The sequence below is a fragment of the Amborella trichopoda genome, chromosome 10, assembly GCF_054954075.1.
Source record: "Amborella trichopoda isolate Santa Cruz 75 chromosome 10, AtrichopodaSantaCruz75HAP2 v2.0, whole genome shotgun sequence".
Lineage (NCBI taxonomy): Eukaryota > Viridiplantae > Streptophyta > Magnoliopsida > Amborellales > Amborellaceae > Amborella > Amborella trichopoda.
The window spans coordinates 35,111,280-35,125,063 of record NC_142345.1 but is presented as its reverse complement, the minus strand read 5'-3'; the positions used below and the strand labels follow the sequence as shown (position 1 = coordinate 35,125,063).

The 13,784-nt window shown below is 35.5% G+C and overlaps 1 protein-coding gene across 1 annotated transcript; it reads right to left on the bottom strand.

Moving 5' to 3' along the window:
- Positions 1–225: 225 nt before the first annotated feature.
- On the bottom strand, positions 226–5,656 carry LOC18446611 (WAT1-related protein At2g39510). The gene is made up of 7 exons (XM_088850564.1): positions 5,399–5,656; positions 5,259–5,321; positions 5,032–5,148; positions 4,181–4,475; positions 3,969–4,124; positions 3,602–3,753; positions 226–811 (listed from the first exon to the last, which is right to left on the bottom strand). The coding sequence occupies exons 1-7, from the start codon at positions 5,569–5,571 to the stop codon at positions 574–576; spliced, it is 1,194 nt and encodes a 397-aa protein (XP_088706690.1). The 5' UTR covers positions 5,572–5,656; the 3' UTR covers positions 226–573.
- Positions 5,657–13,784: the final 8,128 nt, after the last annotated feature.

Here is a 13,784-nt window from a genome sequence, read left to right as displayed (position 1 = left end):
CCAAAGAGTGTGGGGCGTGCCACCTTTTTGTGGCACTTGTGGGCCCCCATCCAGATGCCACATGGTGGGCCCATGTGCACTATGGGCCCCCATGGAATATTATAAAAAAATATTATTTTTAAAATTGAATAAAACAATTTATTAAAATTGAATAAACCACCCATGCCCCACCCCCATTCCGGTGACCGAGACCATTGTAAGAGAGCATCAGCTTTGATGGAAAAAAAATCGAAATATATTATTAGAATGCGAAAATTGATCATAAAAACAAAGCATGAGGCCACCATTGATGGGCCATTCCATGATCCTTCTTCAACACCCTATGCAATTGTAGCTTGTGAAATCTTGTCATGGGCCTTGTAGTTACTGATCTTCCTTTTACTTTCTTGCTACATTGACTTTGTTTGGAATAGGGGTAGAACTCAAGGTCTGCTACCTTCGATCTCGCTCTTATAAACGAAATGTAGGCCACTAGATTAAAGGCCATTAGACAATGTTGTTATGAAATCAACAGAGCATCGGCAAAGGTGTAAAATGGAAGAAAGTTGCTTTCTTGCCCAACTAATTTCCATTTCACTGATCCAATTCCTTTACCTCGACCACGTACTCCTTTCCTTCCATGTCTTTGACATCCAAATTGAATTCCTTTGCACTGTGGGCGATGTTTACTTGTTCTTTGCTTTCTGTATCTTTGTTGTCCAAACTGCATTCCTTACAATTGTCGGCTATTTCGTTATCGGTTTTGCCATCTTTGGCCTTGCCCCATAAAACGGCATAAAGACCAGCAATAACCGTAAACATACCTACAACACTGCAGAACACGAAGACCATCATTGTAACCGTGAACGACAAAGCTTAAACCATAAGATTTCATAGTCCGCATTTCATAGTCTGCATTACATCCTCATAATCCATCAACAATGCTAATGCCTAAGGGTATGGATGCTGAAGATACCAGCAGTACTAGTGTATTGCCGCCAATGTTCAACTCCGACCCCACTCGGACTGGGCCCCTTTGAGCAGCGTACCCAGGTACAACTTAGGCATATTTTAGAAATAACAAAATTGTATAAATTTGTGGAATAAATATAGGAACAACATAATGTAATTTGAATTTTGGTACGATGATTTGTAATTTTTTCTTGTCATATAATTTTTGAATTTTCCTAAAGAGTTTACAGCCTTACATCAATTTTTAAATTATATATATATATATATGGTGTAGTTTGTATAGAGCCTAGGGTCTAAACAATCAAATTACAGCCTACCTTCAAATAGTATCGAGAAATGTGGTTTCATTATTGAAAATATTTGTAATAACCTTAAAATTTATTTTTATCGTTATTTTATAAAATTTAAAGTTTCAAATGCAGCGTAGATCGACAGATCTATGAAAACTTGAAAATCTTAAAAATTGACGGTCAAAAAATGCGTTATAGAATACACTATTTCCAAAACTTGAAATCCTTTTTTTTTTCATGTCCATGTATCTTGACATCGAGATGATCAATATGAGGATATTTGGGCATCAAAACAACCTCTTCTAGTGTAATTTTTTAGGTAGGCTCAAATTTGATTGTTTAGAGCCTCGGCTATATATAAACTTTTCCCATATATATATATATATATATATAGATATATATATGGAAGGTACTAGAAAACGTCTATAGGTGAAAATGAACAGTGATTTCGCCTACTCTCATCACCATCGAAATTTCTTCACACGGTCACAATTGTTTGGTAGTGTTTAAATTTTCATTTTTTTTACTAACCGGAATAATCTGAAATTTGGAGCGTGTGTATATATGAGTAAGGCGGACCTAATAAAAATATGAAAAAAATAATTCGTGCAATATAAATTGATCAAATACCGCCTGTAAATTTTCAAGGGTATTTTAGTCAACTTATATTTTGTGAATTATTGTTTTCATATTTTTATTAGGTGCGCCTCACTAAGACGTATACATGCTCCAAATTTACAGTAATTTTGATTTGTAAAAAAAAATAAAAATTGAAATACTACCAAACAACTGTGACCGTACGATGAAGTTTGGATGGTGACGAGGGTAGACAAAATCACGGTTCATTTTTGCGTATAGGTGTTGGGAAGAGTTTTCGTATATATATATATATATATATATATATATATATATATATATATATATATATATATATATATATATATATATATATATAAAATATTGAGATTAGCCCATTAGCTCATATGAACATATGAGCCCAATGGGCCAGATTGAATCTGAGTCGATCTGCCGGTCACGACCTCATTTCGTGTTTCAACATATATATATATATATAATTTTTAGTTTATTTTAAATTTTTGTTTTCTATTTGAGAATTTTTACTTTTTTATCAACTTTCTTATTTTCTTAAAATCCTTTACGGCGTGTTTGTTTTTAGGAAAGAAAAATTTGAGAAAGAAAATGTTCTTAATACTGTAGCAGTTCTGCATTTGGCTGCGTCAAAAAATCTACAATAGCAGTTCTGAGTTTGGCTACGCGGGAATGCCTACAGTAATGGGAACCCAAACTTTCCCAAAAGTTCTTTTTTTCCTAATAAAATTAGAAAGTTTAAGTTCCTTAGGAAACCAAACTCTCCAATTTGTCGATTACTATTCTTGGCGATCACCGTTCACTATATATATTATATAATATTTTATTTATATGTTAAATAATATTATATATATAATTTATATTTCAATAATCATTAATACATAATGTATAAATTATATTTTATATAAATAATATATTTATTTTATTATACCGTAGTATACATAATATATGTATAATATAATACATACTATTACTATTCTTAATATAAATATAATATCATATATAAATTTATACAATATTATATTATAATATTATACTATATATTTGTTTATATATTACATTATATTATATTACACACTATTATGTTATATATTTGTATTTATTTTATTAATGCAATTTGTATTATATAATGTATAATATTTATGTTATATTATATATTTTATATGTAATATATATTGTGTACATATATTTATAATATATTATATGTATTATATAAATTATCATTTGTTATATTCAATATTTTATTTATAATATTAATATATATTTTTATTATATAATAATAACATATTCAAGATATTATATTATTTATTACATTGTTTGTCACTTCCGAGAAAGAAAAACTTCCTTTTTTTTCGGAAAACGTTTATCTTCCAAGAAACAAAAGTGGCCTTAGGGATTCTTCGGCTCAGTACACTGTCGACTTCTTCGGCCCTGTACATTACTTGACAGAGTCCACTTGGGCTTGGGTGAATTACTCAGCTAGCGCTGGGGCGAGTTCAGGGCCCGAGCCAAATCTAAACCCATCGATACCCGCTCAAGAAAAATTACAATGGCAACGCAATTATATTAATCTCAACGTCGCTTTTAATATCATAAAAAAAAAAAAAAAAAACAAGAATTGCAGTAGGTTTTGGCGGCATTTGCGTGTTTCTCCAATAAAGTGTCTTGAAATGGACTAACACAAACGTGTGGACTATGCCAAATAGAAATTCTGTTTTGTGCTCTGCCCAAACAGGGTCATAGACACTTACCCTCCGACGTGAATATCGACATGAAGTGCAATTGGCTCCAAAATTGCGACGAACACCGTACACAATGGAGTAAATGCAGCTGGAAAGACAGGGCCTCTCTTCTTGATGCACCAGCTCAAAATAATGAATGCTACAGCAGAGCACATGACACCCTAAATATGGATTTGTTCATGAAATTCTCAAAGTTATAATGTTATACACCAAACACCTATAAATTAAGAAATCAAACACTTTAAAAACCGAACAAATTATTGAGTATATAAATTAGGAACTCAATCACCATAAAAACCTAACAAATTATCGAGTACCCTGTTTTTCTGTTCGCGGGGGGAAGAGAAAGGAGAGAGAGAATGGAGGAATTTCTTACACTATAAACATATGTAAACAGCTCAAAATTCCAGTATAATCTCCAAGCAGAGGACCTATCAAAGATAACCCCAACTACAGCAGCCTGGATTGCGCCGATGAACAACATCATCGCCGTCACAGACATCTTAGCAGGATAATTCTTGAATGCCCATGCCTGAAAACACAGAAATATGACTAAACACAGTGGAGATAAGAGGTGAAAAAATATGAAATAACATTGCAAATATGCAAAAACGTAGTGTTGACCTGGTAAACCACCCATGAGGCGTATGCTATAACACTTAATATAAGCAAAAATGGCCCTAATATCCAATTATCTCTTGCTGCTGGAGCAGCTGATGATGTACCCAAAGCCTCGGAAAGAGAGGTAGACGTTTTAAGAAAATCAAAGAAATGAATGGATGGGCCCTTGATTAATGTCATAAGCATAGCACCTCCAACACATATGACTGTACCAAAAATTTTTGCTTGTCCCCTTAAACTCCTTATGTTGACTTTCTCCATCCTAAAAACCAAAAAAAGAATGTGTTGAGATTAATTTCAAGATCAAGAAAGTCACTGACACTGTTAGCTGTCAAATGTGAAATTAAATGGTTGGAACTTTTTTATACATTCAAAGTCACTAACTTTATAGAGCAACCCTAGCTGCTTAACTTCACATCATAATATTAAGGGTCGTTGTGATCTTCTTGATCCAAAAATAAACGACCTCATGTACATTATAGAGTGATTGACATATAGAACCTAAAATGTTTTCGAAAATATTAAAGGATCCCTTTATCGACAAAAATTGCATAAAAGGTCAGTCAATTGCCTTTTTTTATTTTTTTACAAAATTGCTCTTTGGTCTGATGATGAAATACTCGGTCCGAATTTTATTTTTATTTTTTTTTGTTTTAGTCTTTTCGTTAGTATGGAAGTGCCCCAAGCTTTAAGATAGAGCCCTACTAACAAAACAAACTAAAAAAACATATTAAAATTCCACCTATAAATGGAGCATTTTTCCTTATCAGAGGTCAAGAAAAATTTGAAGAAAACAAAAAGAATCAAGGACAACATACCCAAGGAAATACGCCATTAGGAACGTAAAGACGGGGATGAGATTCATTAACGTGGCAGCAAAGGTAGAAGAGGTGAAAAAGAGGCCCACGAAATAGAGATTTTGAGTGAGTGGCACTCTGCGAGTTCGTCCTTCTAAACATTGTCAGAATCAAATACAAACCAATATGATATTAAATACACAACACTATGATACAAGATATCGAAAAGGGCATTAAAATGTCCTTACCCTAAGAGTCCCACCACGAAGATGTGAACCAACATTTTAATGCTTAGAGGAGGCCTTATTTTCCTAGAACATTTACATGGAAAAGATAGTGAACAAATACAGAGAGAAAGAAAGAGAAAAAGTGAGAGAGAGAGGCCTACCTTTCTAAGAAGTAAGCAAATGGAGCAATGGCAATGGTGGCTGAAACCTGTCTGTAGGTCACAAAAACATAAGGACTCATTCCTTGACGAAATGCCACTTTAGTGATCACCACCATTACTGCAAGGGTGGTTTGAAACAAAAGCAAGGCTAAATAAGGTCCATACTGTCCCATACCTTCCTTTCTTTGAAATATAATCTAGCAAAAATACAGTGAAAATGTGTCTCCCTCAAAACATCCTATTTCATTACGTACTGAAATAGTGTAATAAGTAGTTATAAGTTTGGGGTACGCGGTACTCATAGTTTTATAAGCACCATGCTATGATCCCTCGGGAGCATATTTTTCTTCTACTCGATGGTCTACTTGGATGGATTGTTTCAATGTAAAATTTTGTTAACCACCTAGAACAACCGTGATAGTTATTTGCGAAAAAAAAAATTGAAATTTGAGTTTTCTGACAATTGAATCTCACTTGAAAATAAAAGTTGAAATTTGAGTCTTGGATCTCACCTCTCTAAAATTGGATTTTTTTTTTTTTTCAAACTTCGGACATTATTTTTTTCAAATGCTTAGCAGACGCAATTAAGAAAATTATTTTATTAAGGTTAATCTATGTGATAAAGAGGTTACATCCCCAAATGGTCTTAAAACTAATCCTACGTGGGGTTTTACCTGAAGAAATAAATAGACAGTATATTCCCTAGGGAATAGAATATCTTTTGCCATAATTTGTTTTGGATGGTGAGCATTGTTACGCGGCAATTTTGTCGTAGTGATGGCAACAAGAATCTTAAAGCCGGCCAATACCTATATAATGCTAGATTCTTTCTTCTTTTATTTTAACTTGCCAATTATATCATAAAGGCTAAAATTAGTTACCTTTTGTGCATTCCTATACAAATAGAGAACTGTTCAAGAGAAAGGGAGCAATTTTGTAATGGGATATTTGAAGATGATGACATGTCTGAATGTGTAGGTGCTAGTTTTGGAATTTTTGCTAGTTTCCAAATCCTACATGCCATGGGAGGAGTTCACAAGAGCCTTTCCCTAAGTTGAGTGTGGGAAAATTATTTGCAATAATAGATAGACCTAACTTATCTTCTTTATTTATTTGTATTTAATAATTATGTTTTTTTTCGAATTTAATCTTAACATGAGATGGTTTTTAACCGTTTTTAAGGGTATCGTGTCTATAAGGTTGTAACCATAAACAATCCAATTAAGACGCACCTCCAAATTTTATCATAATATGGAATTTTGGTATAAAACATTTTTAAGATTATCTCAAAATCTATTTTCATATCTAATTATAAAATTTTAAAATCAAAAAATGATTAAAATCAAGTAGATCTATAAACATATGAAAATATTGAAACATGAACGGTTTAGATAATATGTTGCACGATGCTCTATTTCTGAGACTCAAAAATCTTTTTTATATATGTTAATATATCTCAAAGTCGAGAGGTTTTACAACAATAAAACAATCTTTTCCTGGATTTTTGAGGGACATCTTTAATTCTACACTTTAATGTCGCAACGTTTTATAAACTTTTTCCTTCTTTTAATCCCTACTAGGCGTACTCTGGATATTTTCGCTTTAAAAGAAGGCCATGTGCTGTGTCTTGTACTAGAAAGGAATAAATATTCGGCAGTGTCCTAGAGGAACGGGGTTTCACTTTATTTCAATTGCACACAAAATCCAATATTAGAAGAAACAAAATTCAATTTTCTAAATTAGGAATGCTTAGTTTAGTTCAAAACCACAAATTATATCCGATTAATGTAATTGGATCCTACTCTAATGTATCAATTTTTGGTAGGCTCATATGGAGATGAAATAATTGAATTGAGTTTAGTTTTAAAGGATGCTTATGCTGTTTAATGCAGTAAAATTGTAGTAATGATATGAAATTAAGGCTTATTTAGGGCTGGGGGCTTTATGGGTATGGTGATGGGAGGGAAAGAATATGCGCAATTTAATTTGGGCAAGAGAAAGGTCGATTTGATAGGGTAGAACTAGGGTGATAAATTTGGATGACTTGTGTTTACAAACGAAATCTGAAACGAAACAACCTACATTCATTCCACCCTGATCTGTACACAAAGCCATTATTTAAATTCAATAGATTGTGGGTTCCGTCAAATTCCAATCCATGAAAAATTTGTCTCAAAGGAATCTTCTTTTTCATAGTTTGTCGGCCAGGGGCCACATCAAATTTAAGTAAAACCTAAGAAATTTTAGAAGGCTAAAAAGAACAAGGCGAGAGTTTTAGAAAGAGCTTAGAAACATAGAACAAATAAAAAAAGGAAACAAAAACAACATCTAAAAGAACAAAAATACCTGAAGGCGGGCCCTCAGGTCTGGCACCAGAAGTTGGGGCTGGATCACATGGAAAGGGCGAGCTTCGTTCCTTTGTTCTTAAAGACTTGCTGAACTAGAAGTTGACGTTGAACCCTAGGAGAGAATTTGCTTGGAATGTTTGTCTAGAGCTTAGGGTCAAGAGGAATGTTCTTCTCCTTATATCGGTTCATTTGTGTTCCGAGTTACATGGGTTTATGGTTTGATTTGACCTAGGTTTATTGGAGTTTTTCTAGGATTGGAGATTGAAAAGACTGGTTAAGGTTTCGTCTGCCAGATGTCCCTTAAAATCTATCAAAATTCTCATTTTAATAGAAAGTAAGAGAAAATTTGGATTGTGTATAACTGTTGGGGTACTTTTAATCACATATAAGACTAGATGTATTCTAACAAATACTCGATAGAGATTGAGGTATTTATAAGGCAGAGATTCTAATGCATACTTTAATGATAGATAAGATGCCTTAACAAACGCTGGATAAAGATATGTGTGCTTGATAAGCTCAGCCTTTGAAGATGTGCTTTGGTAATTGAATATGTTCTTAGTTACCATATGTAAGACTGAGAATGTTCTAACCATCGCTTGATGAAAATAGTATGATAAAGCGAAATCTTTTGATGCACGCTTGATAACTGGCTTAACCGACGGTGGATAAGATACAAGCATGGTTCTTGATAATATCTGCCAATATATGCCCTTGATATGATTTGAAGGTGTGATATACGTTTGACATAATATGAAGATATGATATACCCCAATAAGATATGAATATATAAAAGATATGATATGCTCAAGATTCATGATATGAGGCTCCAATATGCCTTCGGAACCCTGACTCGTTGGTCAGCCCCTATATGTCATGACTTACGACTGATAAAAGATATGATACCAATAACTTGTCAATTAAGCATGTTTAAGTTTAATTTACTGTTGATGATAGAAGATATGAAAGCCATCTCATTGTGAGATAAGTTCTACAATATATATGCTCCTAAGGCCTGATATACCTATCCATGTGATATGGGGAGGAACTTGATGCGGTTTGATATACATATTTTCCTAAATTCGTCATCAGTTGCACATGTGCATCTTAACTTACGATCTATGATAAGAGATCATGATGATGTTCCAATTTAATACAAAACTCTGGGATACATATACTCCTATGACTTATGTATGTCTCTTCACCGGATATTAGAGGAGTTTTGGATGAGATGTGATATGACTCTTTTAACCATTGTTAGTTAAGAAAATAGGGTTTTATTAGACGAAGCATAAGGGAAACCTCGCTGTATGTTGATATATTGAGGTAAATCCTTGAAGATATATATGTAGATGCCTTATATTCTTTAAAAGTCCATGAATGATATAACTTGAATAATATTTAGACTTGGTTTAACCCATGTCCATATCTACTGTCAGTTAAGATATGCCTTGATTGACACTCTAAAACTTCATGTTTTGGAATTGAGCCAAGACTCTCAGGGGCTTATGTTCGGGGCATCATAGCCCTTACCCCGAGGTTTCGTATCACCTAGAGGTGAATTCATTCATCATTCATATACCTCGGTGGTTAAAGCCTTAAAAGTTTTATACCCCGTTCGTTATAGTTATGATGATACCTATTCACCAAATTTGGGATTCCTCTCTTGATATGAGGAATTTTTTCATGGGACCAGGGCCATCGGATTCATGACTTGATACTCTATCACCCTTAAAAAGTACAACATTGTTTGATATATGAATTGGAAGAGGTTGTATCTACAATGTTTTGGCATTGCTGACGTAATTTTCAGCAAAAAGACAATAACTTGGACGGACCATATCTCTCTCATATGAGATCCATTTGAGGTGAGACGTGGACAATTGTATTCGTCTTTGAGTCCCCTCCCATCTCTTCAACATCCAGCTCAATATGAGCCTAAAGTGGGACAACGATGCGATATGCGTTGTTAAGACTAAATATGGTCCAACTTGTCGACTTTTCCTTGGGATTCCCTTATTTGTTGAGATTTGGTCATTTTGGACCGGTATGGCATCCATTCAAACAAATTTCAAATACTTTTTCCCTTAAAATAGGTTGTTTTGATGCCCCAATAAAAACTTTCAAATTAGAGCCTTCCTAAAAAAATGCGCTAGAAGAGCTTATTTTGATGCCCAAATATATCCTCAAATTGATAATCTCGACATCAAGATGCATAGACATGAGAAAAAAAGGATTTCAACTTTTGAAAATATTGTATTTTGTAACGTATTTTTGGACCGTCAATTTTCAAGATTTTCAACTTTTCATAGATCTATCGGTCTACACTATTTTTGAAGCTTTAAACTTTATAAATAAAGATGAAAATATATTTCAAGTCTATCACAAAGATTTCCAGTATTGAAACCACATTTCTCGACAAAGATTTCCACTATTTTAAGGCTATCACAAAGATTTTCAGTATTGAAACCAATATCGATCTACACTATTTTTGAAGCGACATTTGAAGGTAGGCTCTAATATGATTGGTTAGAGCCTAGGCTTCAGACAAACCATTCCCATTGTGGAATATTTGGTGGTTGGACTATGATTTGGGGTTATGGACTATTACTTGGTGTGATCTACGACCCATTAAATTAGTATAGTACCTGGGGTTTAGGCTTGTAGATTTTTGGGAAGTTTTTCTTAACCAAAATTTAGTGGACTGTGTTCAGTTATCCCTCTTTGGTATTTCATATTCTTCAAGGAACATAAGAGTGTCAAATAATTACACCTGTGATACAAGAGTTTAAAGAATGAAGAAACATTCATTTGAATGCCTAACACGCTGGCTTTGTAATGAGTGCTTGCTGCCATTGCCTCAAGACCATGGTCATTTTCAAACTCATAGTGATTGCGTCAGCGGCTAATTATCAATGCTTCGAGGCAATGGTCAGTCATTGCAGATTCAGATTCTCACTCTTAACCACCACTATTTTGTAGCGATGGTCAGTAGTTGTCGGTGTTTTGATTTATGACAATCACCACTTCAAGGTGATGGTTAGCCATTGTCAATTGCTTTTCCAGTCCTTAACTTTTGAGATGATTGTCACTCATTCTCTAATTTGTCGAGGCCTGAGTATTAGTTTTCAATTTAATATGGAGAGGCATGGATAGAAAGAAGAGAAAATTACAAAACCCCCCTAGATACACTATTTACTCAACTTACCCCACCTAAATTTTCCTCACATTTTTTCGCCTCAACAAGCTTTCCCTTCAAAAACCCTCTCCAAGAAAAAAGTTTGATTTTTTTGGACAGAAATGCCATTACTGCACAATAAAAAGTCAATTGGCGATCCCAAGTTGCTTATTGTCGGAGCGCATTGCCATGGTGCTGGATCGAAATTTCACCAGAAGGTGTAGTGTCGGAGCCCAATCTAGCATATTGTCGGAGAGAGATCAAAAAGTGCCGGAGCCTGTAGATAAACCACCGGAGAGATGTGCACCAAAAGTGTCCTGCCGGAGCGTGCTTCAATACGGTCGGAGCACATCGTCAGTATCATTGGAGCGTGCAATCAAACTACCCGATCGCTGTGGCATCAGAAGCTTGACTGCCGGAGCGTTAAGTAAGTAGTGCCAGAGCATGAAGGTGGATCGCCGGAGCAAACATATGGGCTTCTGGAGCACTGTGGCTCCAGAAGCTTGACTGTCGGAGTGTGAAGAACCTAGAGCCAGAGCGTGAAGGTGGACCGCCGGAGCGAACATGTGGACGGCCGGAGCGATGTGGGTCCCAAAGCTTGACTTTAAGAACGTGAATTACGTAGTGCCGGAGCATGAAGGTCCTCTGCCAAAGCGAGCATATGGACTGCCGGAGCGTTATGGCTCTAGAAGCTTGAATGCCGGATCGAGAAGGTCGTAGTGTCAGGACATGAAGGTGGACCGCCGGAGAGAGCATATGGACTGGTGGAGCGCTATGGTTCTAGAAGCTTGATTGCCGGAGCGGTAAGGACGTAGTACCTGATCGTAAAGGTGGAACGTCGGAGTGAACATGTGGACTGTCGGAGCGCCTTGTGGCTCCAAATCTTGACTGCTAGAGCGAGAAGTTTGTACTGTTGGAGTGTTCTTTTGGATTGCCGGAGCGTGCTTGTGGACTGTCGGAGCGTGCTTGTGGTGTTGTCTGTTAGATCTGAGTTAGGTGTTTCTCTTTATTGCTGTTATATATTAGCCTTTAATGGTGTTATATGTTAGCATTAGGTGGTGGCTTTACATTCTATGTAGTGGTGTTATATAACCTTTGGTGGTTTTTTTATGTTAGCCTTAAAGAAATTACAGTTCTCTTTGATGGCTTCTTAGTTTATCACCAAAGCAACGATTAGCATTGCATGAAAGCAACTGCATCTGATATTACATTGGTGTAAAAAGATATAATATCCAACTTGATGACTTTCTCATAATTGAAAAAATAGATAAAGAGGGATCTCTCATTTATGTAACATACCCTTCATTGAACATATGTTTCGAAGAAAAAAATATACATATCTAAGACAAATAAAAAAAAGTCAATTTTTCCACCACAAATTCCACCTCGACTCCTCTTGCAACAATGGCGCTTGAAAGTGATCAGATTTTTCATGGTTCTTCTCTCGTCATCCTCTTCTCCAATATCATCCTGTTTTGCCTCATCATCCTCTTCTCCAACATCATCCTCTTCTCCATAATCATCCTCTTATTCTCTTTCACTTTCACTTTGTACATCTCCATCGATAGTCCACGCTATCTCCTCGGCACCTGTTTCTACAGAAGTGCTATTCAATAGAAGATCATGAGCTCCCTGTACATAACGCCTGGATTCCCCAGCTAATACTTCATTATTAAGTGCAACTTGTAGCAACTCTATACAGGTATGTTGCTTCAAGTGGAGAATGAAAAAAAACCAAATTGATCGTTAGACATATTTTTCATAATTTTAAGATATAGTAAGCCGATAAAATAAGAATAAACATATAATAAATAGTATACCACTTGGTCTGTTGAGGGTTGTATATGGGATTGGCTTGCAGAAGTTCGTACATGAGATTGCGACTGCGACGAGGGGAGAAATGGGGTTTTTCTTCCTTGCGTAAACATGTTGTACTAGGCCATGTACTCTGCTGTAGGTACTCCACCAGATTTATCGACGGCTGCCTTAACAACATGATGTTCTCGTGCTTTCCAATCTTTTATCTGCCTACCCAATTCTATAGTCCAATTTGTGGGGTGCAAACCGACCTTCTCTCTCCTGTCCCACTTGGGTGGCTTAACAGGTATACCTTTCAACGTTCCAAATTGTCGCATCACACGATCTGGTATAGTACTCTGCAATATTGAAACTGATGAGGTATGATCGACATATGTAGTACTCTGCAATTTCATGCGACTCCTCATATGGTTGCCAAGTCACCTACAAAAATAAGCATGAGACATTATGAAATAACTTACCACAGATTGATTATCGATTATATTATAAACAAATAAGCCAATAACTAACCATATCAAAGGGGATGTTATCAAATGAGATGGTTTTGTGGTGTGCTTGTTTCTTCCACATGCAAGCCTTAGGCATTCTTGAGCTTATGACCAATGCAGGCTTGGTGGCTAGAGCTCGAAAATACTCATAGATCCAACATTGTAGAAGAAGTAAAAAGCAAGAGGCCAAAGATAGTGAGAAATTGTAATATTTTAAAATTAAATAATAAAGAGAGTGAGAAATACCTGTAGTAAGGTCGCTGACCCACTAAAATGATTATTTTCCCTACCGGCGACCTTAGACAACGAATGATACAAAAAAGCAAGCATCGCAGAACCCCATGCATACTTCCCTGCCTCATCAAAATCTCGAAACAATTGCAAGTATATTGATATCGTCAATCCTTTGGATGGGTCGACAAATATAGTTGTGCCGACTAAATAAAGGAGACATGCTCGTGTGTGTTGCGTGTAATTTGGTCGGCTTTTTTGGTAGTTGGACGAATCGACTCCTCAACCATGTATGTTTGAGACACATCGGGGTGACATCTTTG